The 27459-nt window shown below is 40.9% G+C and overlaps 1 protein-coding gene across 2 annotated transcripts in view; it reads right to left on the reverse strand.

The window, feature by feature from the left end:
- The window catches only part of myo10l1 (myosin X, like 1), a 47788-nt gene that overhangs the window by 4788 nt on the left and 15541 nt on the right, over positions 1-27459 (reverse strand). The window contains exons 3-40 of one of the 2 annotated variants that reach the window (XM_069707246.1): positions 17996-18154; positions 16509-16696; positions 14909-15043; positions 14274-14398; positions 14119-14132; positions 13913-13997; positions 13516-13622; positions 12939-13068; positions 12729-12847; positions 12459-12605; positions 11546-11646; positions 11364-11430; positions 10906-10998; positions 10719-10787; positions 10544-10626; positions 9917-10019; positions 9721-9801; positions 9462-9586; positions 9233-9350; positions 8960-9066; positions 8554-8836; positions 7541-8380; positions 7243-7366; positions 6620-6758; positions 5750-5854; positions 5538-5633; positions 5333-5426; positions 5112-5167; positions 4289-4431; positions 3648-3842; positions 3263-3420; positions 3047-3167; positions 2405-2553; positions 1974-2122; positions 1676-1883; positions 1116-1252; positions 879-1002; positions 264-617 (exon numbers count right to left, since the gene is read on the reverse strand). In XM_069707246.1, coding sequence (XP_069563347.1) covers positions 264-617; positions 879-1002; positions 1116-1252; positions 1676-1883; positions 1974-2122; positions 2405-2553; positions 3047-3167; positions 3263-3420; positions 3648-3842; positions 4289-4431; positions 5112-5167; positions 5333-5426; positions 5538-5633; positions 5750-5854; positions 6620-6758; positions 7243-7366; positions 7541-8380; positions 8554-8836; positions 8960-9066; positions 9233-9350; positions 9462-9586; positions 9721-9801; positions 9917-10019; positions 10544-10626; positions 10719-10787; positions 10906-10998; positions 11364-11430; positions 11546-11646; positions 12459-12605; positions 12729-12847; positions 12939-13068; positions 13516-13622; positions 13913-13997; positions 14119-14132; positions 14274-14398; positions 14909-15043; positions 16509-16696; positions 17996-18154 — 5631 coding nt within the window. Of the gene's footprint in view, positions 1-263; positions 618-878; positions 1003-1115; positions 1253-1675; positions 1884-1973; positions 2123-2404; positions 2554-3046; positions 3168-3262; positions 3421-3647; positions 3843-4288; positions 4432-5111; positions 5168-5332; positions 5427-5537; positions 5634-5749; positions 5855-6616; positions 6759-7242; positions 7367-7540; positions 8381-8553; positions 8837-8959; positions 9067-9232; positions 9351-9461; positions 9587-9720; positions 9802-9916; positions 10020-10543; positions 10627-10718; positions 10788-10905; positions 10999-11363; positions 11431-11545; positions 11647-12458; positions 12606-12728; positions 12848-12938; positions 13069-13515; positions 13623-13912; positions 13998-14118; positions 14133-14273; positions 14399-14908; positions 15044-16508; positions 16697-17995; positions 18155-27459 lie in introns of both variants that reach the window. The other variant, XM_069707245.1, reaches the window with a different exon arrangement.

A 27459-nucleotide genomic window follows, 5' to 3' on the forward strand; every position in this document is an offset into this window, starting at 1 on the left:
GAAACTACAGCTGGAAAAATCAGGCTTACAAACTGCTCTATTTATAATTGAAAAATGTACTGGTGTTGAATCTAACCCTCTTCTATATTTTTCAAATACTTCATCAAGAGATTTTTTTGTACCTCTTGGGTCAGCACCAAAAAGATGTGAACACAATATTAGGGCATAAAAGCTGGCAGATGTTTTGCCTGCTGCTTTGTTAAAGTATTGATTGGTGCAGCCAATTAAAAGTTTTCAATTCTTTTCCTTCCTCCTCCACTGACCTTCTGCTTCTTCAGTGAACCGGTTTTGAAGCTTCTTCTGAGGGTGCCATCCAGGAAGCTGGGAGTCTTTCGTTTTTCTACACCAACTCCGACACCACCCGGTCCTCCTGCCGTGCCCTTTCCATCTGATGCTCCTCCACTTCCACCTCCTCCGGCTCCACCTGCCGCCCCTGCGCCCGCCTTGGTGGAGTGCTTGATGCGACTGCGAAGACGTCCGATTGGGTAAACGTTTCCCAGGCTCCATCCGGCCCGACCTGCCCCGTCACAATGGAGATACTGGAGACGTAAAGCGGCTAGGTGCTGCAAAGTCTCCTCTGAGGCTGGGAAATGACCACTTATTAAAGACTCGTGGGCCTGAGACAGAGAGAATAAGAGAGAGCAAAACATCAGTGGACGAATACGCTTTATGTTCCTGCAGCTCTGGTCATGCTTTGGAAACGCAAATTACAAAGTACTGAAGAAGTTTTGACCCCTGGGAAAGTTTCTGGGCATTCATTCTTGGGAATTATTTTGGAAAAGTAAAGAAATTAGTGACATAATTATCTTTTATCAGAAGGAAATAAATGTTTTCAATCTCTTTGTCAATATCTAGCATAGATGTAGAATAAATCGTACCTGTTCAAACATGAAAGCAAACTCCACTCCCTCTTTGGGCATGCTCTCTACATCCAAGAAGCAGTAGAGTTTGAAGTACAGTTTCCACTCTCCTTCCTCCTCTTCTTCTTCACTGCCTGCCAATCTGAAAAAAAAAAAAAGAAGCAAAACATACGGTTAACGTTAAAGCTGTGAACAAATGGTGACCTATTTTAACTAGTATTTAAAGCTGTATATTGTACATAGAAACTGAGATACCGCTCAAATTTGGCCAGAACGTCTGCCACAATGACTCTGCTCTCCAGAGCTCGGTCTGTACAGGCGTTGTGTTCAAACAGAGAAAACAGGTTCTTGCTTTCCTCCATCGCCAGACCTCTGATCAGCTTCTCCACAACCTGCAGCAACAACGTTAAAACACATTGATTAGATTTCACTTTAAAATTGATTATTTGATTTTGAACTGCAGCTTAAATGAACAGTTTTCTTCAAATAATAAAAAAAAATTGTACACATCTTTTCCTTTTTTCTTACTCTCCTTGCCTAAACTTTGCCATTTGTCTCAATAAAAAATGAAAGACATAAAAAAAAATTGAGGCACAATACTCTGATTGTGGTTCCCTTAGGAATGTTTGAACATGTGAATGATGGTGAACATTACTAACTATGCATGGACAAATGAGTTAAACACAAAGAGCTACAGCAACTTTAGACTAACAGCTTTGATATTATCTTTCAGGTGTGTATCTGAAGTAAAGAACTTAAAGACCTAAAAGATAAAGTGCATGACATGTCAGTATATACAGTATGTGCGTGTGTACCTCTCCAGCAGTGGTGTGTGAGTTGATGGAGATCTTGCAGGAGCCTCCTCCATGGCAGTAGACGGTGGTGCTCATCTCCTGTCTCACCAGCAGGGCAGCGATCTCCTCCTGAGAGGGAACAAACTCACGAGTCTTGGTCTTCTTCAGGGACTCCCCGATGAAACTGGCGTAACGCTCGATGTCTGTGCCGGGATAACGCTCACGTACCCTGAGTCACAAATACACACCACACATTTAATATGTATTAATTTTATGAACGATATATCAAAGAAGTAGCAGCCATACGGCAGATTCTCACCTCTTGAGGTGGAAGCGCAGGTATCTGAGGATGGCTCGACTGGGTAGGAAGGTGCAGCTCATGCAGGTGAGCAGGTGCCAGTGTGCCCGATTGGCTGGGCTGTTAGGCTGAGGCACATGATTGGTCTGCTTGATCACCTGACAATAAACCTGAAGAAAGAATGTTGCAGGAGGTTTCAAAAAAATCCAAAGATTTCATCAACTTTGGACTGCAAACAAATCCCTGAGGATACATTATGCTCATTTCTGAGGGTGGAAATGCACTGAGATACAACATTGAAGTATTACTATGATAGGGACCATTGTAGGAATACTTGCAATACTCATAATATCATTAAATACAGTGCAATGTACAGTGTGTTCTTTTCTGTCACAATTAAAACTCTTAACATTTTGTAATGCATTTTTGTAAAAAAAAAAAAAATTAAGTACCTCATCCCTGAGAGGGCGCAGGTCCTGGCAGGTCTGCAGGATGCCCTGAATGATGGGCACCGTGTCTGCCAGCGTCTCCATCTCCTGCAGCGAGTTGAAAACTCGCACTGCCTCATCCTGCAGACTGGCATAACCCTGCTGCCTTTGTACTGCATGCAGAAAAATGAAGACAGAAAAGGTCAGTGAAGATAAATGTTCAGTAAAGATGAAAAAAAAACATGTTGGGTATCAAAACCAACAGATAACAGAATGTTAAAGTACTGTGGAGGTTAGTGGGACATGAAAAGAGCCACCACAGTAAAATACTGCTGGCCAACAAGGGCTGAATTCAAATGTCCACACTCCAGACTTGCGGACTGAGCCCTCGATTAGTCACACGTACTGTGACGAGTTCACCTTTATCATGTCAAGTCTGTTTGGGCATGGAAATTCAAGGCTGTATAAGCTGCTAATAGACAGACCCAAAGATTATAGTAATAATAGGCACTATGATTACGTCCATAGACTAAACTTATTTCTGTATCAGGATGTGGCTGAATATTATTTCTGGCCTACATGATTCAAGTAACGTTTTAATAAAGTAGTTCATTTTGTGAATTCATATAAAGTTTTTCTTTAGTTTGAATTTGAAAAAAAACTCACAGCTGGTGACCTCTCCGTAAGGGAGTGGCAGTAGAGGTGCGTGCAGAGGATGCTGAGTGTATCTGAGGATGGGGTTTCTCCTGTACATCTGCTCCACGATTTCTGGGTTCACACTGTTCTCCTTAGAGGACAAATGGAGGTAAAAACTCATCTTAAACACATTTTTGTTTATGAATTTCAACATGCTGACTCACTGTGTCTCTGTGTGCGTCTTACCTTGATGTCTCTGATGAGCTGCAGAGTCGGAGTTTCTATCGGGGTCTTGCTGTCTATGACTCCCTGTACAGCAGCTGTCCATCTCATGGCCTCATTCAGCATCTTGGTATAAAGGCGGTACGAATGCTTCCTCCCGTACACTATGATGTTCCAGTAGCCTGTAAAAACAGGATCCAATCAGCATTCATGACTGAAAAATAAAAATTGTAATATTTCTACTAGGGGGATAACCAGGTCTCATGAGAGATGTATAATAATTATCTTTAATCTAATTCTATAAAACCCACTTACTTGTGCATATTTCATGTATACTGTATATACTGCAGGTGTAATCCCAGATTAAATATGTCCTCTCTGCCCCTCCCCTTCACTCCTGTCTCCTCACCTGTCTCCCTGTGCACTCGCTCATCTGGCTGAATGACAGAACAGAGAGAGTTCAGGACCAGAGTTCCCATCTTGGAGGAGTTTCGTTCTGAGCTCTTGTAGTAATCCAGAGAGTTGTGGGTCAAAACAAACCAGCGCTTCTTCAGTTTCAGGGAGGTGCTCTTAGCGTTTGTCTTCATCTCCTTTTGGAGCCAGCCTGAGAGATGATGAGACGGGAAGACAGGAGAGGGGAGCGAAATATGAAGAAGAATGTAACGATTATCACTGGGATGAATGCATATGTTGTGGTTCACAGTTTTATGTCCGAATGAATAACATATATATAAATATACACTAAAACCTCAAAATCCAACAGGAAATTTGAAACTTTAGAAAATATTAATTGTTTTAAAAATGACATCATTGTGGTTTCTGAAAATATTGTAAACAGATACTTTATTACACATGCAGCTAAAGAAATTTCAAATTTGTCACTGGTGTTTTAGACAGCAACTGTGCTTTATATGCATCAAATCAACCAGTTATTAGCATATATTAATGTTCAAATGGCTTATAATATCCTTACAGTTCCCACACTATTAATGGAAAGATTGAGATACTTGTAAAAGCTTGAAAATATCCCAAGATAAAAGAAAAACTCACCCCTGACAAGGAACTCCTGTCCGTCTATCCTGGCGTCTCCTTTGGGTTTCTGCAGCAGACTGATCCAGTGATGCATCTCCTCTGGCGTGTCACTGTTGCAGTGGATCACACGGTTGGCCGTAATGATGACAAAAGAGTTGGGCCTGCAGGTAAAATAAAAGAATTTCAAATATTAAAAAGAAATCTCAACTTTAGATGATCAGAAAGTTCCTGTTTTGTAAAAATAATTTGGACAGGGATTGAATATTTATTTTTTCAAATTAAGAGAAAGAGGCAAGAGTTCTGTGTCATGTGTTCAAATCTATTAAGAAAGCACAAATATACTAAGAAATGCAATATAAAGTCTGCTTGTCGATGTATCAATTAGCTAATCATTACTTAATGATTCATTAATAGTGTATTTAAAGCTCTGCTCGAAAGTTGCTCATCATTATCTGCTATCTAGTCCCTGATTCAGACTCATTTAGAAACGACTATAATGACTCATCAATTATTGGGCTGTTCCTGATTTCTTCTTCACTCCCTCCATAGTAACTACTCAGGATTTTGTTTACCTCATTGTAAAGTGTTACCTAAAAATGTTTTTTTGTCTTTTTAAACGCAATCTATACATTGAATTGCAGTCTATTGAAACGCCACTGTCTTATCTACAATAGGTATTCATTATGTAAGCAGGGAGATGATCTGCACAGCAGTAAAAGTATGTCTTTTATTTTGAGAAACTAAAAAATAGTCGGCTCTCAGGTTCAATAACTTTGAAAAATATGGACAAAGAACAAAACATGGACATTCAACGTTCTTTCTGACAACTGATCCAACTTACCGATCCGGGTTGTCCGATGCACAAACAGAGTCAATCAAGCCCACATCAAGAGTTCCCTGAACAAGAGAGGACAACATTTTAAAACAAACACTGACATGTCAGCCATTATGAAGCCATAAAACTACAGTTTTATCTATACCATTGTGTGTGTTGTAGAAATAGAAATATTGAAAACTGATGGAGGAATGACTCAAAGTGAGTTATTGATTCTGAAGACTGACCACAGCATTTTTTGGGTTGGCCTGTTCATGGGACATATCCAGCAGCTGCTCTGGAGTACACACTCGCACCTTACTGAGCACTTTAAACCACCCGCTGCACGGAAAGAAAAAGATACAATCACATGTTGGAATACATGAAAAAAACTTGGACACAGAGAGTAGCATGTTTCTGTGTCCTGCATTATCCCAGAAATCTCTGTCATACCTTGCATCCTCTGGCGACTCAGCAAACACCTGGTATGTCCTCTCGTCTGTCACGATGTTCAGAGCATTTTCTTTTTCATGATTATCCACAATCTCCCTGTGAAACCACAACAGTAGACACCTCTAAGAAAAGCAGAATCTGTTCAGAAATCAGAGCAATAATAAGTAAGATGTGTATTTTCTGGTGTTGTAGCTTCTTTAGAAAAATCTTACTTGGCTGCTCGGATGTCAATGGTTCCCTTCAGCTTCTCTTCACTGTCGTTGTCGTAGTACATCAGCTTGTTGTCTCTCAGTACGAACCAGCGCATCTTCCAGTTCCTGAGGTGAAATAAGGCACCATGAGAATAAAGGCCAAAATCATCCAATCTTTGATTAAATAAATTATTTGACTATAAATTATGATATCAGTTCTAGTGATCTCTATGGAATACGTCTGACATAAAACATATGTATCAAATGGTGAATTAAAATCAATGTTAGTGGAATTTAAATGTTTTTTCATGTCTTTGTAGTGTTTGAATAACCTTTGTGTAACAACAATCTGGTTTTATTTAACATTTTCATTTTCCATAAAAAAAAATTTCACAATCTTTTTTTAGTAGATTACCAATAAGTAACGTTTCAATAAAGCCACAATGCATCGGCTCGCACAAGACACAGCTTTCCAGTGCTGCAAAGCATTTAATACTTCAGTTAGACAAACACCAAAATACTCCAACAGCACATGGGATTACAGTATATACAGCAACCCAACACAAGTTAACCTGTTCATTCAGATTCAATAAATATATAACATTTTATTTAAGTCTTTCTAGCAGTCAAGCTAACATGCACATTGCTCTTATATGGAAACTGTCAAGCAATGAACTTTTCTAGAGTTAAGTATAAAAGTGGTGCTTTTAGTTCAATTAATGTGCACTTAGATCTGCAGAATCCTATTAACACACAAACAACAACAAAAAGAGTAGAAACTTTATAATATTTGTACGTCATGATTGCACTGGATTGTACTTCCAACAGAGGTGTGGTACAGAGTTTCATTTATTTAGCATGCTGGCTTCACTCAGTAACAACTACAACAACCTCCGTGAGAGAGTGGACAGGCCTCCTCCTTTCTTGTAGAGCCAGCCGGACTTGAGAGACTCTTGCTTGGACCGGAACCACATGAAGGTTTCGTCCTTTAACACACACCAACGCCTCCTCCATGGGATCATCAAGCCAGCTGAGAGAGCAGAGAGGACTTATTAACATTCATAAAAAAGCTTTGCAGGTGAAATTTGAAAGATAGAAAAAGTGAAAGTCATTATGTGATTTTGCCCGAGCAAACGCAGGTTTGTGTCAGTCTGCTCTGCTCTAAAGAAGAAAAACTGAGCAATGAACTCATATGTTTTTGTTTTTTTATTGTCCCTCTGTGGCATGACCTGCGGGGGGGGCAGAAGACCGAAGAACTGAATTTCTGCCGTTGCAAGTCATCTGCTACAACTGGAAAAGTTTTCATATATTTTGCAAAATAAAAAGATTCCAGGGAGGTGCTTGTCAACTGCACTGTAAAACCGTACCACCTTTACGTATCAACTTATAAATGTAGTACAAATGATGACAGTTTTTGAAGCATTAAATACAGGTATGTGAAATCAGATGGAGAAAGGCTTAAAACTGTATAAAGGGTTTGAATTTCAAAATAAAAGTGGCACCGTTATACACACCCTTCATGTAGAGGTAGCCATGGAAATACGGTGGCCCATTTCCATTAAGCAAAGTCACTCTGCCATTTGTCACCTCTTCATCAGTGTCCATCATCCCATCATGCTCATCATCACTGTCTGCATACTGCAACATCACACAGCAACATCAATTCGTTTTTTGAACAATGTAAAGAGAAAAAGTACGTTACATTATCAGTTCATCACAAACGTGAGCAAAATGGTAAAAGTTTCACTGTATAGCTGCTCATACATGTCTGCGTGCACGCGTGTGAGGATGCGTGTAAGTGTGTCTCCTCACAGAGTCAGAGCTGCCTCTGCAGGACTCGATGCTGGCGTTGGTGCAGGTGGACTTCCTCGGGTGCTCCTCGTCAGTCACAGTGGCGCTCCCGCGGTTGCTTCCGGACACTGAGCTGTCGTCTCCGGCGGTGACGGACCCCTCCTCCTCCTCCTGGTCGTAGTCTGACTCGGTGTCGGCCGGCATGCTGTAGATCGGCTCCTCCCCGTCCCCCAGGCTCTCCGCTATGCTCACTTTCCTCTCTGGCTCCGTCTTGGCTCCCTCCTTCTTCTCCCCCTCTCCTGGGGGAGGTGGAGGGACAGCAGCACCGTCTCCAGGTGAAAGGAGAGGAGGAGGAGGAGGAAGAATTCCACCAGCTCCGTCCGTGTGAAGGGGAGGTGGAGGAGGTGATCCAGGAGGCACTGTTCCCTCTGCAAAAGCAGGCGGGGGAGGAGGGAGGTGGGCAAATATCTCCTGATCAATGGGAGCGTCTGTCTCAGCAGGAGGAGGGAAGTCCGGCAGAGGGATGCACTCCTCCTCAGCATGGAAGCCTTCGTCTACATCCTCTTCCTTGGATGCACCTCTTGCCTTGCTTGCACCTTTCACAACTTTCACCTCTGCGGCAGGCTTTGCTCCGACTGCCCCCAGTGAGGGATCCACGCCTCCGAAATTGAGGAGGTCGATGAGCTCCGTGGCCTTGCGGGACGCCTCCTTCTTCAACCGCTTGAGTTCAGCGTCCCGGCGCAGCTGCAGCTCCTGCTTGGAGGACTCACAGAGCTGAGACACCTCATCCTCTCTCTTCTTCTGCAAGCGCTCAATCTCTCGCTCCAGCTGCAGGATCTCCTCCATTTGGCGAGCTTCATCCTAGAGGGGCAGAGAGAGGGTGAAAAGTTTATACTAAACATCTAATAATGCTGGAAATGAACAGAGATAAATGAGCTACAATATCTCTGCTGATGGTGAAAGATTGTAAACTTGGTGGGCTTGAGAATGTTGAAAAGTTTTGACAGAAACCAGCCTGAAGATGCAGCACTTGCCTCTGTTGATTTGTCTTCTTGGTCGTCTGCTTCGCTCCCTTCTTCCTGACCTCCTTCGGCAGTCGTCTTCTTCTCTTTGTCCTCTTTCTTCTTTTGCTCTTCCTCCTTCTTCTTCTTTTCTTCTTTGAGTTTTCGAACACGAGCACGTGCCACCTGACCGCGTCTGTGTTTCTGCAGCACCAGCGCTGCCTTGCGTTTCTTAACGAACCGTCTGTGCTGGATGTGCTTTCGGAAGTGTTTCTGGAGGGTGACGACACAGGTGCGTACGTGTTTGAAATGCTTCCTGTGGACAAAATGGAAAAACACAAAGAATTAGGACTTGCTCGCAACCCTATTGTGGGTGTCAGATACCGTCAACTTTTCACCTGCATCCCTAAAACATTAATTCAAATTAGGGAAGTCTTACTTTGCAGAGAAAGTGAGAAGGTGGGCTCGGATGATCATGGCAGCTTGGCGCCGGACTTCATCCCTCACTTTCTCTAAACGCTGCTCCAAGAACTCTTTCATAAACACCTACAAAAGAAAAGTAATAGGAAAAGGTCAAAAATAATTAATAGTAATCCTTTTGAATGACCTTGAAGAATGCTGGTTTTGACTGAATACTGGTGGACTTTTGACATGTCTCATTCAGGTGTTTTAGAGTTTCGAAGAGATATCAAACAAAACTTGTAAATTTTACCTTGGTCTTGCCAATCTGCCACTCTTTCTTTGTCTTGTCATATTTGGTTAGTAGGTCTGTGCTTTTCTTCTTATCGTCTCCTGCTGCTGGTACCTTTTCTTTCAGAATGATCTTGTACCTGACACAGAAACAGGACAGTGCGAGACAACAACAGAGATCTTAGCAATGCTATATCAAAGGATAAAAACAGAAAAAAATCGGAGATAAATGCAGCTTTAAAGATACTTACCGAGAAAAGAAATCTTTGAAAGTCCTACGCACAGGGAACCCAGCACGACGGATCTTCACTGTCTCCAACATCCCAGAATACCTCAGCTGGTTCAAGACAACCGCCGGGTCAAACACATGTGGATTCTACGAGGAAAATAAGAAAGAGTTAACATTAAACTGATAACCTTTTTTTAGTTAATACACAATCATGCTCTGAGATAGAGATATTAAAGTGAATTTGAGAACTAATAGAGGTGCAAGATAAAAAACACACTGACCTTTTCCATGTTGGTTTTAATGCAGCGAATAAAGAAAGGATTGGATACACTGAGAGTGGCCATGAGAGCATGAAGGGAGTCCTGAAGAGACAAAGGAAAAAAAATATTGTTATATCTTTCCGTCCATATTGTTTTGTGATGCTAACAGCTTCCTCTATTACAGAATGGCTGTATGTAAATGACATGTTTCACTCACCCTGAACTGGGAGCTCACAGTAGGTTTGCGTCTGGCTGTTCCCATCTTCTCCTCGTTGTTCCTGCTGCCAACCTTCTCAAACAAGTCGTAGATGAAGTCCAGTCTGTGAAGCAACAAAAGAAGCACAAAGGATGAAACACCTACAGTACATCTGCTACGTTACTGCATGTCAGTGGAAATATTAATAGCTGCATCTGCCAATGACGATCAACAACCAGTGTTGAGAAAAGTTAGGAGCTGTGATCAACTACATTTTTCCCTGTACTCTTTCCATAACTCACAATATTTTACGAGTATATGAGATTTAGATGAGTTTTATAAATTTGTATACAGTTTTTGAATTGAATTGAATTCAGTTTTAGTTATAGTGCAAAATCTGATCACAAAAGAACAAATCACATTAAAGTACCAAATTTTTCACCCGACAATAAAAGTTGGATTATAGTCTCTGTAATATGTGCAATGAACATGTGTCAATTTCATATTAGCTTAAAAAATTGGGTAAACTGATGGGTTTTACAAGAAATGATTCTTTGAATGACTGAAATGAACCTACTGTTAATTAATACAATCCCAGGACTTAATACACTCCAAATCAACCATTCCTTGTGGATCTGAATAAAGTACCTGCTGTCCTTGAGCATGTTCAGGATGTCGTCTCTGAACGTGTCTCTGTTCTTCTCCAGGATTCCTTTGGCATCATACAGGACCTGTTCAAGACAGACATCACAAATTCACCAGACTTTACACAATAATCTACACAGTATGTTGACATGAAGAAGTTCAGTTACCCATAACTCACCTCTCCGGCATAATGCTTGATACCAAACTGATGATCAGCTAGTCTGGGCTTGACATAGTAAGGGTTCGTCTGCAGAAAACAGAAAAAAAAAAGCAAAACAAATCAAATAGAATCCGATATTAAACAGCTGCTCTGTAGTTGTGTGAATTATGCATGAAGTGTATGAACAAATGTGTAAATAACTCACAGAGTGTCTGCTGTGCAACTTCTCCAGCAGAGTGAAGTCTGTTCCTTTGGGGAATCGACTCTCTTCATTCACCAGTGCCAACAGGCCAAGTTTCTTAGAGAGAGAGAAAAGACATCATGTTATTGCATTACTGTTATGAAATCAGTACTTTCTAAGACATCAGTCCAGTATTATTAAATCTGAAAGCATCTGAGGCAGGCACCCAACCCGGCTCTTAACTAACAGGGAAGTAGTGAAGCTTCCATTTCAACCATTTCAGCCCAGCTCTGATTGAGAAAAGTCGCAGTTGTAGTTAATCAATATGTTACAGTGAATAACTGCTTTGGTCAATTCTGGGCCAACGTTTTCACCTCCCTGGCCAGATACTCAGAAAATAAGAAGACTTTCTCTCTTCAGTGTGAAGCCATCATATTCTAGAGACTGTTAATTTTAGGAATAATTACATAAACATTTCCTACCTTCTCTATGAGGTCGAGACACTCCGCATTGTCCATCCAGTCAATCGCATCCCACTGAACCCCTTCCCTGTGGAAAGTAAAGCCAAACAATTATACAAGGAGGAGGAAAGTATCTTCGTTTCAGTGCACAATCTGAGTGTCTTTAAGAAACTGTGCACATTGTTCTATAATTACATCTTCACCTGTTGTACTCCAGTTGCTCCAGGGAGAAGATATGCTTGTTGAAGTACTCCTGAAGCTTCTCGTTGGCGTAGTTGATGTTAAACTGCTCGAACCGGTTGACCTGAAAGCAGAGAGGCACATAATGTAACTCGCATATGTATCAAGGGCTTGTGTGGTGATCCCGGGTACATCAGTATCACAAAGCTAGTTATCAATTGGCTCAATTAACTCTGGGCTTTCCAGTCCAGCTATGAAGCTGATATTTTTCTTCTAACTTATTTTAGTTTATTTTAATTAAAGATAATCTGAAACACGGGGGTGATACTCACAATTTTGTGTAATTGGTACATTAAAAATAAGAATAAAGCTGTATAGTCATAATAATCAAACTATTAAAAACAAGTAAAAGTGAGGTCAAAAATAAATTCTACTGCGGCACAACAGAGATAAAAACTACAAACAGTCCAGTGAATATGCAGATATTAACATCATTCATGAAGCTGTTGATGAAAATCTCTACGTTAGTCCTGTTGTCAATCTGAAGTGGACACATGAAGGTTCAAAACATGTTTCTTTTATCTCTGATTGTGATGAGTAAAGTGATTCTATTATCTCGAAAAATGCCTCTGTTGTTGTTTATCACTTGTCACTTTGTCATCAGCTCTGTAGTTTGTCCTCGCCAGGATCCTGCAGGAATGATAACGCAGTGGTCATCTTAGAAATGCAACGTAGTTTACTGTGATGTTCGACCACGGATAAATAGTGAGTAAACCCTGTGATACTTGAAAACCTGACTTAAGCCTGAAGATAGCTGGCTTAATAACTCACTAATCTTGTTGAATAATACGGGATGTGTGGTAGATGGTGACTTTTGTAGCAGAGAAGAGAATTCATAAAAATATGCCAAACGGGAAAAAAATCAAAAGCTCTGACCTCAAAGTTTTCAAAGCCGAAGATATCAAGGATGCCGATCGATTTGAAGTTCTCCTTCCCTTTGACCTTCTGATTGATTTTCAGGATGATCCAGGAGAAACACTGAGAATATAACGCCATGGCAACAGAGTCGCGGGAATCAACAGCCTGCAACGATGAGAGGGAAACCCGAGGGAGGGTTGGGACGGGGGTGTGAGTGTGCCAGGAAGAGGCAGAGGTCGACCAGGAGGGGGAGAATAAACGAGTGTGTATATATGTGTGTCTGCTGACCTGCTCGATAGTGAGTGGGGAACAGATTTCCTCTCCTCTGAGGATTATGGAGCGCTGAGTCAGGACTTCAGACAGCTGGAAGGCGTCCAGACCCAACAGCTCACTGGCATTAGTGACCACTGGAAACATCCAAAGATGTGTTATACCTCTGCAATACATCCATCGAGGTCTCACACCATCTTACACCTTTTACACGGGCAGCAGTCTGACCTTGCTTGGTGGTGATCTGGGCTCCTCCTGCAGTCATGAACTCGACGTTGCCGAGCTGTAAGACCCCCGACAGCAGCTTAAACATGTCTCTGATCTCCTCCTCTGCAAACTCTAAAACCTTCAGTGCCTCCTGCACAAAGACAAATGCAGGAAAAGCGATTAGGTAATTCTTTTATGAACACTTTTTTCAGATCTTTGCAGGCAGGAGTTCAGTCTTAACATGAATATGGCCTCAGAGGTTTGAGAAATGGTGAAATAAACTATTTCTCAGGTGAAGCTGCTCTGCTCTGAAGGAAAAAACATCTTCGTTGATTTCACCTCAAGGGCCAAAAAGCAAAGATTCACTGTTTCAGTTATTCTCACTGTGCAACAAGAATGATAATTTAAGGTCATCAATCCTTTCAGTTATTTTTTCTTGGTTCCCTTTGGAGTCGAGTCTATCTGCTTCTTTTGTAGTTTATTTAAAAAGCAAATATTATCTCACATCCCACATTCAGCTTAAACTGTTCTATATACTTCAATATGACAAATACTGGACATGATCACAAATAAACCGAGAAGATAACATCCCACTGACCATAACACTGTTGAACAGTTCTTTATCATTCAGGCTCTTGTCCTTCAGACATCCTGATTGGCTGAGGTAGTGGAAAGATTCAGCGGGATCCTCCAGGAAGTAAAGGCCTGATGGAGGAAATATATGATGTCACTGTACTATAAGTATCATACAACTGCAAACTATAAAGACACACATTAGTTTATTAGAACATAATCTGTAAATGTTTGCATTTCAAGTTAAGCTTGTCTGTTACAACTGTTTTTATACAAAAAATGCCAGACCAGACATATCAACCCGTTGCTTCAATAATTTCTCATAAAAAGCCAAACGTGCACATCTTGTTTATGCAGGAAGACGAAAAACAAATAAAAAGACATTGTTGATGTTTGAAGATGTTCACAGAGCTTCTCCATACTTTTATGCTCTTTAGTAGCTCCCGCCAGCAGAGCGTAGAAAACGTGGTAGTTTCTCTCTCCAGGGTTTTGTCGTACCACGCGGTTCTGCAGATAAATCAATGCAGCAAACCTGCTATTAATATTTCATTATGATTCACAATGTAAGACTGACAAAACACTCCAAATTAATTCAAAACTTGGGGTGAGGAGTCCCAGACATGTTTACCTTTTCCAGCAAATCTGAAAGGGAGAGAGTGAAGGAAACAACAAACACACCTGAGTCAACCTTTTAACAAACCTTTTTATGGTCTGTGCATTTGCACATGATAAAAGCAATGCATCTCATGCGAATACATGCAATATGTATATAAACAAAGATACAGTCGATGATGCAGCCTCCTTGGATGTTGCCGCCCTCAGAGAAGTGAAGCTGGATGAACTTCCCAAACCGACTGGAGTTGTTGTTGTAAACTGTCTTCGCATTACCGAACGCTTCCATAATGGGACTGCAAGGAAAACAAAAACCCGAGGTTTGTGTTTTTTGTTGTGTATGCATTTGTCTGTGCATGATGTTCCCTCAACAAACACATTTTTGACCTTTTCCTATCCTGGATAACTGAATTTTTTTTTTATTTTTCAGTAGTCCTTCACATCGACACAATTTCACATTCATAAGTGCTTATGTAGCTCTGCAACAGTATCTGGGCTTGTTCAGTGCCACTTTGTAATAATCAGAGTTGTAGATTTGCATCTTGGATTTCATTTTCTTGAAACCTTACTGCCAAATGACTTGACATCATGTCTCAAGTTTTGACCCCTACCAAGTACATTGAAGCTACATGTAGGGATTCACACCTAATTTAAACAAGGACATATGAGTTTTGATTTAAGACAGGCTAGAAAACGAATTTGAATTTATTGAGTTGTGGCTTGACATGTTCTGAAGCCTTCGACATTTGCTTCAGTGACACACAAAACAGTTCCAAATGTAAAAGTGTTGTATTGCTCCTGTGTACCTGCTCTGTACGATGGCCTGCTCCACTCGTGTGGTTTTCTCTGACGGGGGAGTCCCGGCTGATTTCTGGCTCATCACCGACAGGAACTGCAACAGCAATTTAGTGCTCTCCGTCTTCCCAGCCCCTGATTCACCGCTGGAGAACACACAAAGACACACACAACCACAGCCCAATTTAATTATATAGACGGTGACCTTCTGTGACATTCCCATATCCTCGCTGTTCCTCTGGTCGTCTAATTGATACCGAGGTCTGATGGCTTCACAGATATTTCATTAGCTCACAGTCCGTTTTAATCAGGATAACGAGAGAGACAGAGGCTGAGTGCAATTGAAAGCATGATGAGATGTCGAACAGACACTACAACCAGATCGAGTCAGTTAGCAGAACGGGCCAGTTAGTGGGAAACCGACTTCAAGCAGTGATGAAGCAATGTTTATTAATATTCACCACCAAAGGAGACGCAATCCTAATTTCATCCTCGAATACTTTTTCAGTTTGAACTTGAACTTTGCTCCGTTTCTCCCCAATAAACCACTGAAATCAATACATCTGAAATGTGGCAGCACCAGTTTACTTCACTCAGCCTCCACCTTGATTTTTCATTAAGTCTAAAAGCTTTCATTGCCTGCATGTCTCTGCAAAATGGGGCAAAACAGAAAGAACATAAAGATATTTCCTGATGTCCATCTGGTAACAGCTCTGATATCTATGATGTGACCTAGACCAGGAAGTTTTATGGAATTAATCTTTGAGTTTCATCTATTATTATCTTCTTTACTAAGACGCATGACAAAGTATCTGTTCCATGAAATGTTTCTGTAATATTGAGCTTTTATTTTCTGTTTTTAAAGACAAGCAGCAACTTAAAACCAACTGCTGAGCAAAGCAATATGCTAAGCTAACTCTTAAAGGACAACTTCAACATTTTTGAAAATACATTTATTCAGCTGCTGGTTGCTTAAAATCAAGACTGGATCAGAGGGAAACAACTTGCAGCTACCAGAACATCTAGACCTCACAAATCAACACAATGTTTCTCTTTTCTTTAATATGTGCAAAACCAGACATGTAGAAATACACAGTGATTTCACAGAGATTACACGGCAAACTTTTCCTTGGATGTCTGACACAAAGAAATCACTGCTCTAAGCCATGCCAAACTTTGTTATAATTGGATAGAGCCAGATTGGCAATTTACAGTCTTTATGCTAAGCTACACAAACTGTCTGTTGCCTGTAGAGCTTCCCATTTACAGAATAAAAGTGATATTGATCTCCTTGTCTACCGTAACTCTTGACAAAGAAGTGAACAAGCATATTTCCTATTCCTTTAATATACATTCAGGCTGCATGCAGATACATAAAAAATGCCTGTGTGCAGCTCTCGATAAGTAGGACAATATGAACCACCCGCTCATCCAGTGTATGTCGACAGGCTGCAGTCATATTGCAGGATTTAAGAAATGGATTGATGGATTTATGGCTTAGCAAACAGTCTGATACATAGATAAAGGTTACCCTGAATAGACAAGGTAATGACATGAACCAGTGCACTGAATTGTTAAAAAAAAAAAACGTCCTCCATGGCTGAAACCCACCTGATGAGGACACACTGGCTGTCGTGGCGTTTCCAGATGCAGCGGTAGCACTCGTTGGCCACGGCAAAGATGTGCGGAGGGAGTTCCCCCAGATGGTGCTTGGAGTACAGGTCCACCCTCTCCGGGCCATAAAGACCAGCAATCTGCTTGTATGGGTTGACGGCTGCCAGGATGCTGCCGATGTTGGTCTGAAAACAGCAAAGAAGTGACACTACAGCTCTGTCAGGAGTCATTTTTTTTGGGCCTTTAGACTATTTTTATTTGCTCAGTTTTTTTCACTTTTCTCTTTTGGAAATAAATATCAACAAGCCTCCCTTTGCACACATAAATGCATTGATACAGATACAGAAAATAAACACTCGGATATATAAAACACATATATGTCAAATTTGAAAGCAGCCTTGTATTGATATTAATCTGGATTGGAGGATAAAGAAACACAGCAGGGTGGAGATACGAGAGATTTTTTATTAGAAAGACAGAGTTTAAACTATTTGTGCTGTATCAGCCACTTTGCTTTCTGTCCTTCTGCTACTGAAACGACAGTATAACTTCAGGGCAGCACCTCCTCCATTGTGTCATATTACCTTGCCTGTGCATTTCATATATTATACACATAAATCTCTGCCGAAGGACACATTTAAACAGGAAAGCATGATCACACAGTGACACAGAAAGCTGACCCGCTCATGGGAAATTCTTATGATCAGCTTAAGGGCAATCCGTGTATGAACAGTATTTCATCATCTAGATTAGGTCACATCCAGAGAGGCTGTTATTGGTCGGTTGTCTGGTAATCTTTTAGGTTTCCAGGCTTTTCTAAATGTCAACTCAGAGCACATAAATGTGATCAAAATGCACTCAATTCTGGCCTCTAATTTTTTTTTAAACTGCAGACAAAGATTGGCGTTATTTGAAGACATTCACGCTTATGGATAAATTAAAACTACCATGTATGTAATTGAGTTTTATGCATGTCAGCTAATGCATCCATTCATTAAAAACAAACAAACAAATTACTACAGCAGCTCTTTTCTCTTGTGATTAGGAGTCGGTTATGGGATCTGATGATGTTGATGCCACACTGTATTAAACTGTAAACAAAAAATAATCTTGCATGTGTCATTCAGTTCCTGTCCACACATTGCAAATGTGTGAATGCATTCGCAGCATTAGATCATCAAATAGGTGAGCAAAACTGCACATATCGCATCATAAAACCATCCAAATGTTTACGCATAGTAATGACTGCCTGTTTCAATATGATGGCAAATGGTTAGCAGTAATGCAAAGACTGTACAATGAGTGGGTTTGAATATCAGCTGTTTAAACAAAGCCACTGAAATCTTTTCCATAAAGAAGACAAAAGACAGAAGAGATCGTTCAAATTCTTTCTGCAATTTCAGTATTTTGTAGATCTTATTACTCATAATGGCCAGACACATACTGACAAACAAAGACAATTGCAGATGTCTGAATGCACTTACATAGATGTTATCCTTCTGGTAGCGCTGGTACAAGTTGTGCATGATGGCGGCCTCGTGCAGCTCGGCCAGCGATGACATGTCCTCCACCCCGTCGATGCTGGACTGGTGCATAGCGTACACCCGCTCCCTGGTAACCTCGGCCTGCTGCAAGTACAACACCTGGGACACAACAAGAAACACAGACTGTCAGTTATTATCTCTTTCAGATGGTCACTGAACACCACGAGAAGAAATGTTGTTTTCCGTTTTTACTGTGCATCCATGTTTAGCCTGCTGCATACAAAACATGGATCTTGCCATGATCTGACTTGTAGTGCAAAGTATGTGCTCTTGATGTGCAACATTTACAGCCACTGAGGGTCAGCGAGTGCTGATGAGTGACAGCTTTCTCAGACACGTTGCAAAACCAAAGAACCAGGTTGGTGACAGGCAATCAGTTACAGCTTAACAACCCTGAAGCATCCCTGCAGCATGCTGCAAGACCACCTATGATGTACTGAACACCTCTCCTCTCTATTACATGCAGTTTAATATCTCTTCAACACTGATGTGTTAATGTGGCTGTCTTACTTTCATTTTTATTATTTTATTCACTTGCTATGTGTTCTGGTCTATGTATTCTTTTAAAAGTATTTGTTGTTTGGTGATTCTGCACTTTAAATTAATTGACTGATTGATTGATTTATTGATTGATTGATTGATTGATTGGTTGGTTGATTGAATTTGCAGCAGGTGATTAATGGCTGGGTGTGTCAAGGCTTTAATAGTCAGTTTAAGGCAGCGGCTGTTAAGAAAAAGCACCAAACAATAGAAAAGTAGACAGAGAATTTGCACTGGCTGTTGTTTATTTGTCATTTGAAGACACAAAGTTATTTACTTTATTGGTGAGAGTTTCAGGAGAAGATGGATACCCCTGTCATATCTGTCCTTTAAATATAAAATTAAAGGTAGCAGATGATTGCTTGGCTTAGCAGCAGCTGAAATTAGCTTGGCTATTTTTTTGGTCATTTTCTTGTGGTTTAAACAAATCAGCTGTGCCGTGTCAATTGGTGAGGTTTAGAGGTGTGGGTTAGGCAGGTTTTGTTAGTTTCAGGTAATGCCAGGCTAACAAGTTTCAAGTTGTCAAGTTGAGCTAAACTTACCGGCTGCTGGTGGTAGGTTTATATTTACAGACATCAGAGGAGTCGATCTTCTCATTTAACTCATATAATGTCAAAAAAGTGAGTACGTGTATTTTCCAAAACAACTCCTTTAACAGTACTTAAGTGTTTTAAAGTGAAGATTCCCTGTCAAATATCACAGACACTGAGTGCATTAAGATGAATGGCATTACATTCTGTGGTATGTTAATTTTACTGGCATTGCAATCGCATAATGCTTGAATTTCAGTTCTCGAGCTGGTAATGATGCCTGTACTGGATAAAGGTGTCTTCTTCAGAGTAACAAGGAAGCTGATGTGTTCACACCAGATTAAAAAAAAGATTCCAGCATCGCATGGTCTTTTCATTTTTAGCATTAACGGGCCAATTATGATGCAACATGACGAAAATCCACATAACTAGAATACAGAGCTTTATGGCCTCTCTTCCCCTCGCAGCCCATGCCTCATCTATGTCATTTGTCGCTATGGCAACTGGAGAGTAGGGGACAAGACGGGTGGGGAACCCGGCTGTGGAAGGTGAAGAAAAACACGGAGAGAGAGCGACAGTGAGGACAGAAGGAGAGAGTAACGGATCTGATGTGGCAGGACCTGAAGGGGTGAAAGCAGCTCGGTGTGTGTGTGTGTGTCCAGGTTAGACGCACACACTCTGCTACAACCATCTATGAGGCGTCAAACTATTCAGCCAACAAACAGCTACCTTCACCGTGTACCTTCTACACCTTTCCTTACAAACTTGGGCGAGCTGTAGCAAACGCCACACCTACACTACACCTGTTCATTCATGTTCATAGTTATATGTTTATATACAACACACACACACACACACACACACACACACACACACACACACACACACACACACACACACACACACACACACACACACACACACACACACACACACACACACACACACACACACACACACACACACACACACACACACACACACAGGAGATAATTGCCATTCTCTATCAGCATGAAGGTCATTCACTCATTCCAGTGAAATCAACTTGTCCAAGAATAGAAACGATGGCCTTTACAAGACTGACTTATTCATATGTCAGCTCAGAACCAGCCTCTGTGTGTGTGTGTGTGTGTGTGTGTGTGTGTGTGTGTGCGTGCGTGCGTGCGTGCGTGCGTGCGTGCGTGTGTGTGTGTGTGTGTGTGTGTTGCTGTAACAGATGTGATGGAGGTCTGTTGAGAGCGGCAGAGGGGAGCGCTGTAGGCGTTCAGACATCCCGTTCTTAAATAAATCTATTTCACTCCAGTAACACTGTCTTCCTGCCCAGAGCTGTTGCTTGCAGTCGACTCAGGGCAAAAAAAACTCAACATGGTACCATTCTTTGCCAGCTGTAGGCCAGTATCAGTATACTGCCGTTTCAGCCGACTAAAGAAACCTGTGTGCAGCATGCTGTAGTTTGTGCACTCTTTTTCTTCTCCTAAATGTCAAAGAAGAGACATCGTGCGTACACTCGGTAACTGCGGTTGAAGATCTAACCCATGAAGTCACTAACCTTTTTCCACTCACTCAGCTGTGATGAAATGACCCAATTACCCCTTATCCTCCATTAGAGAGGCCATAACTCATGGAGGGTTACGTGAGAAGCTAACAGCTCAGCATCTTCACTATGACCCTGTCCATTTTACTCTCTGTTGACCTTTTTACTTTCGTAGTACTAAATCGGGGCACTGACATTGACAAAGAACTCAAACATATTTTCTGATGTCTATCTGCTAACAGCTGACAGGGCACTTGTTATCCAAGCACAATTACATCTATACATATGGGTGTTGCAGCTGGGGTCAATATCAGGCTGATATGTTGGTATCAGCCCAAAAAACAGCTGATAAATTTTGAGCCTTCTCTGGTATAGTTTCTGCAATATTAATAAAAGATCAAGATTAACTTAATTTGAATTCCTCCAAGCTGCTATTATCAATATTATGATAATAACCATTAAATAAATGTGAGAAACAGAGTGAAGAAGTCGGATATTTATCACCAGCGCTGCAGTTTACCTTCACTCTGCTGTGCTTTAGTTTTTTAGCTCATTGCTTAATTTTATTTTGGGGCTCACAGTTTCACTCCTGCTGCTCACTATTTTGAGTGAAAAACTCCTAAAAAAAAACACTTTACACTTTACACACTCAACGTTCTGGGTCCGACTTATGGAAAAATGGTCTTGCACAAAAAAATAAAGTTCACTGTATTGACTGTATAGTTTTTGTGGGATTTTAGGTGCAGTAACAAATGGGCCTCTCATATGCCTTATAGATTTATACATTATGCGACGCAGTGAATTTCAGTTAATCGTGTTGCACATATAAAAAGAGTTTTACGAAGGCAGCTGACGTTGAAGGAGGAATTTGCTGCTTTACTAATCGACTTCGATTCACTTTCATTAATAACGTAAGAAACAGACTTGTTAATAACCCGAGCATTCTTGAATTAATTAAAAACTGTACAATCCGAGTAGTAAAAGAAAATGTTTGTTAAATGGTGCAGTCGCGTCGTTGCCGCATGTTTGAGTTCTGTGCCAGAGTCCAAAAACACAGTGATCACATTAGTCGAACATACTGGACCTCGGGGGGGGTGAAATGTGCTCAGGCGGCTAAACACACAACTGTAAATGAATGTTTGCTGATCCATATCTGTTTTTTATTTATTCAATTAATGCTACGTCCTCCTACTCTCACCCTTTGATGCTGAGGTGGCAAGTTTTACATCTGTGTGTGCGTGTGTGTGTGTGTGTGTGTGTGTGTGTGTGTGTGTGTGTGTGTGTGTGTGTGTGTGTGTGTGTGTGTGTGTGTGTGTGTGTGTGTGTGTGTGTGTGTGTGTGTGTGTGTGTGTGTGTGTGTGTGTGATCTTGTCAGTGTCTGATGTGCATTAGACACATGTTTGTCTGAGTGATGAGATGCAGTGACATGTCAGTTAGTCTTGGCTTGGGCAGCTATTTACATGGACAAACACTTTCATATTGATTGTATCACAGCTGGACTGGGGTCCATAAATTTTTCTGTGAGAAGAGAAGGGAAGTCTCTCCAATATATATCCAATTCCATTAGTGTTAGATAAAGCTTTTCTCTCCACCCTTTTCCTTTACTTTCTCACCCCATTAAATCACTCTCTGTTGCCGTTGCTCTCTGTCTGATTTTCTTCTTGAATTCTGCATGCCCTTCATCACTCCTCCATCTCTCTCATCTCTTTTTCTCTTTGTATGTCACCCCTCTTTCATCCCTCCCTCGTCATTCACTTCGCTCCTCTCTCTGTTCTCCCGATGTCCGCCTCTCTCACATCATCCCACTCTTCATTAATTTACTGCTCTCTCTTCTGCACTGCATTTCCCACATTTCAACCTCCCACGGCCTCCTTTTTTTCTCTTTATTGCTGGTTCATGTCCACGATATTGTTTCTAGTATCTTCCTTTCGCTTGGTTTTTTTTTTTTGTTCCTTTCTGCTCTGTCTCTGTATCACTCACACAGACTCACTTAATGCCTAAATGGCTCAATTTGAGACCCCTGCCTGTAATTGAAGCCTTACTGAGAACCATTTCAATCAGAAAGTCAAGCGTGCCTTTGAAACCCGGGGTAAATTATAGTGGAACAGAAGATAAGGCACTGCAGACGCACACACACAAACACTTCAGAGCAGCACAAGCGGAGTGGAAGAAGGACACAAGGACAGCAGAAATGGAGCTCTGTGTTTGGTTGTCCAACCTCACAGCCTCCACTTGTGTCATTCAATTATCTTATGTTAATAACTGGAGCCAACAGGGACGACCAGCTGGTTTTAGTAGGTTAGATATCTTCAAACAAAATGCATCAAATGTTTTATTTATCTTATCATTTAAGTGCTTTCTATATTTTGCTACTCTGAAATTATCTCAATCTAACAATTCAGTTTTGATGTCATTTCTATTCATATTTACAATTGAGAGCCCTTTCACTGTATTGTTCCAACAGACAGGATTATGTAGAAGTATATTGAAACTGCAACATGCTGATGCATTCACTGCTCTATGACTGCTTTGATATTTAAGCTTTCATGATGTGATATTAAGATCTTATTAAGACCAATTACACTTTCTGAATCTTTTCTGTAAATGTACAGTATGTTACTGTAATGGGATGAACACTTTTGACTGACACTGGAGTTATTCACTGATTCTATTGTTTACACTAAACGGGCTTGAGGCTGAAATGTAATAATTTAACATGTGTCCATATCATAGAGTAAAATGAAGTTTTTCAATAGAAAAATGAAAAACTATATTATGCTATTACACTATAATAATAGTGAGACCATGCACCTAATCTACTACAGTTTTTGATTTGGGCAAGCTTCCTTCCACAATCTGTACTGCAACTATGAAATTTATATATATTATTTTGCTTATGTCCATATTAAGGGGTAATTTAGCAATTGAGAAATTTCCATAATTCCCTAAACTTTCACACAGATTAAAAAGAAGTGCTGTGTTATCCTGACTTTACACCCCTGGTATGATCACAGTATAACTCTGGCTCTACATTTCACATAAAGCAACTCAACAGTTCCTTTAAGAAATCTGCATCTTTAAAACTCCATATTTCTGTTAAAATAACCTTGATGACACTACGAGGATTATGTTTCTCAGGCTTTAAAAAGGTCCTCTTCAAGACAAGTAAACTCAATTTGATGTGTGAATTCTGTGGAGTGCATCTTTTAAAAAGGTTGGTCTCCAATAATGGTTAACTTAAGGCTTAAAACAAATAAATGCGTGGGGTTCCTATCCGAGTCTTACAATTACTTCTAATGCCAAAGCTGTTTTCAAATAAAAAAGGCCTTGCACAGCAGATGAAGCAGAGATGTTTCGTGGAAAACTACTCAGGACAACCCATACACGACTGATTCAGAGAGAGGAGAGCGGGAAAGTATGTCAGTGACCGAAATAAAATGCAGCTGAAGTGGAAGAAAAAGGGGTTTTGTCTTCTTCCATTGCCTTCTGGTGGGTTTTAACACACATTCTGTGCGCGGCTTCTTGCTGCACATTAACGCACAAAAAAAACCCCAAAAAACCCAGCAAATTCAAACTGTACTGTACGCAATAAGTTTGACTACCCAGAGAGTCTAAAATGGGCTACTCCTTATTTGATAATTCATGATTGGAGAGAGGAACAGAAGAAAGATACTGAATTAGTGAGAGAGAAACAGAGATGCAGAATGAGAGTAATGTAGAAGTAGAGCGTGGTTAACCGACCCTGACGTGTCTTCAGTTGGACGTTTCTCACTAAAACAGGAAGTGTGGCAGACAAAACTAAAGGGTGCCATTGATCTGTGTTTTACTTATTGACAATAAATCACAAAAATGGACAACAGTGATACTACACCATTTCTGAATGCTTTCTGTCTTCACTACAATGTCTTTTTGCATTTGTTGCAGACTATTTCAAGCTGTGGATTGATACACACTGGTACCAAGTGGTGACCAACCGTGATGTCATCCATTGGTTTGTCAACCGCCATTTTAAGCCTCAAGTTTGTCATTTTGGACGTCACTATCTTGGTTCTTTGGAGCCAGAAGTGTCCATATTTGGATGAGGTAGGGAGGAGCTGACTGGGAACTCGAAGACACCTTGCTCGCCCACCTATACTGGCAACCTGATTGCACCTGAGGCATGTCAATCAAAACCAGACATGTCCCCTAGTATACCTCCCTTTGAGGCCTAATATCTAATTTATGATCGAATTACTTTTTAGAAGGACCACCACCACTGTCAAGAATGAGTGTATTTAGCGAATGACACTAATAATGAGATTAAAAAAAAAAGTTAGACTTTTTATAAGAAAAATTTAGCTAAATGGGAGTCTGATGGAGCCAGGTTTTTTTTGTTTGTTATGCCAGCCTCTAGTGGCCCTCAGTGCTATTGCACTTTAAAGGTACCTCCACATTGGCTTCTCTTATTGCACCCAAATACTACATCCATTTTTATATACGGTCTACGGTTGGTGCAATAGTTCGTATGTATAACAGGATTGAGTTAAAATAAAACAACAGTATCCATGTTTATTTGGATAAAGGGTCTATCAGGACATTGGTTAATAAATCAATGACATTTAAATCAGCCTCCAGATTATCCTGTTGACAATAAACAGCTGATAACTGATTTGAATAGAAGCGTAACTGTTCTGTTCGACAGGCGTGAGACAGATGATAGAAAAACATGGCTGAAGCGCCTCTTGTGTAGACATGCTGTTATTCTTGTTGGACGATGATGGAGGAAGAGGAAGGAGATATATGGCATTACTCGTTAGTATGATTTGGTCTTTTGGGATTTGTTGACAATATTCACTCTCGCAGACACACAATCCACTTCTTCCCTTTCATTATTTTCCACTGCTTCTGTTTTCAAGCAAAATTGCTGCATTCTTAACCTGCTTCGCTCATGTGAACACACTTCCACACACACATCGAGTGCGTACAGTCTTTCTGTAAAGCTCTCTGATGTCTGAAGCTGCTTTGCATGATTCAGGAGGAGAGCCAGGGGAGACAAGCCTCTTCATCTGACTTCACATATTAGCTGCAGCCAGAACGCGAGGAGGCGAGAGAGATAAAGATGGAGAGAAAGAGAGAGGGAGAGAAGAGAGCTGAGGGCACAGTGACCTATATATTCTGCAGACATCTATTCACCAGTACAAGAGAAAGTATCACACAGTACTGTACGCACCTGCAGCTCGTCTCTCTGACCTTGGATCTGATCCGTCAGACCTCAATGTGTCCGATTAGGATTGTAGGATTGGGGAACACTGAGGAGGTCTTTGGCGTAATCTGATCCTTCACATCAAAGTACTTTGCAAATGGAGCAGCTGCAGCCAGCAGTGTTTCGCAAAGTCTCTTTAACTAAAAACTAATTATGTTGCAGTGAATGAAGGGAGAAAATGGCTTTTTGGGAACATCTATAGGCTCTCCAGACTGCAGAACTCATTGATCTACTTATGCACAAGACATGAGAGGTTAAACACATCTCAAATGCAAAAAGCAATGTTGCCAAAAATCTCTGTATGTAGTTTGAAGGTATAATTTGTAAATTCTAATTGTATAGTTATAAATTGAAATAGTAACAGTGCCAAAAACATTATTTTACAAATGAAACGCTTTTGGGAACCTAAATCAGAATCTTTCTTCCTCAGTAATCTATCAGCAATGAGAAAAGTATGAAGTTTCCCTGTAATAAATCTTTTTAACATGCTGTATTGTGCGTTAATTTACACAACTTCACAACAATGAAAAAGCCTTAACAAGCCGGCAGTTCTGTGAAGTGCTAAGGCTAACATTCTGATATTAATGTTTACCATGGTCAGCATATTTGCAATTTAGCATAGTCACAGGCTCACCTCCTTAGAGCAAGCTTGTGTGCTAAATTGCACCCAATACTTGTAAAAGAATTTTATCTGGACCAAAGAGACAGACCAACCAACAAACAGTGTCAACTTCCACCGAGCCAAAATTAGCAACGAACGTGTTTCCTACCGCCAAGCTTGATAAATTGGATTAAGAAAACAACGTTAGCAACAAGAATTAACTGTGTTTCCATGTGAATAACACATTTAATATGTCATCATCTTTTAAGATGTGGCGCTCATCCCACCCCAAGGAGGGTCACTGCCTTCTTTCCTCACAGATACTTTAGTGAGACAGGGAAGGTGAGATGGACAAAATGCAAGAGCGTAAGACTGGAGGGAGATGTGTGTGTGTGATAGTGTAAAAGTTAAGTTATCCTATATGATGCTAAGCAAGTGTGTACCTACGGGGTGCTCAGAGGGTTAGAAATGTGAAACTGTGAGCAGGAATGTGGGTCAGGAGATCACTCAACAACATCAGCTTGTTTGTGTGCCGAATCAAACCAAACAAGTCACTTCTGCACTTTTCATCAGGCCCATTTGTCAGAAGGTGGTTAATCTGCTCTGTTGTGTGCACTTGTTTCCGAGTGCTTAGTCGTTTTGTGTGTGCACAAGGAGCGCACAAGGAGTAATGCATCCCTGAAGCGTGTTCTGGGCTCGCGTGAGCTCTCACTGCAGCTTTCACGCTAGTTAGTGAAATCCAGGTCACACAAAACGTAGTCCGTAACTCATCACAGGCTTAACCTGTGTGTGTCCACTTTTGTGGTTGTGTGTGTGGGTGTTCACTGTGCAAGTGGGGGAAATGTTTAGGTTTAAAGCAGATGTATAGAGGAGCCTGATACAAACCCTGTGTCCATATCCACGGCAACCAAACCAGGTGGATTGTCATCACAGAGAACTGTCCCACTGTAACATGAG

Source organism: Brachyistius frenatus, unplaced genomic scaffold (genome assembly GCF_029030835.1).
Source record: "Brachyistius frenatus isolate BFR_SWC_R1_liver_20210118 unplaced genomic scaffold, ASM2903083v1 Contig_67, whole genome shotgun sequence".
Classification (NCBI taxonomy): domain Eukaryota; kingdom Metazoa; phylum Chordata; class Actinopteri; family Embiotocidae; genus Brachyistius; species Brachyistius frenatus.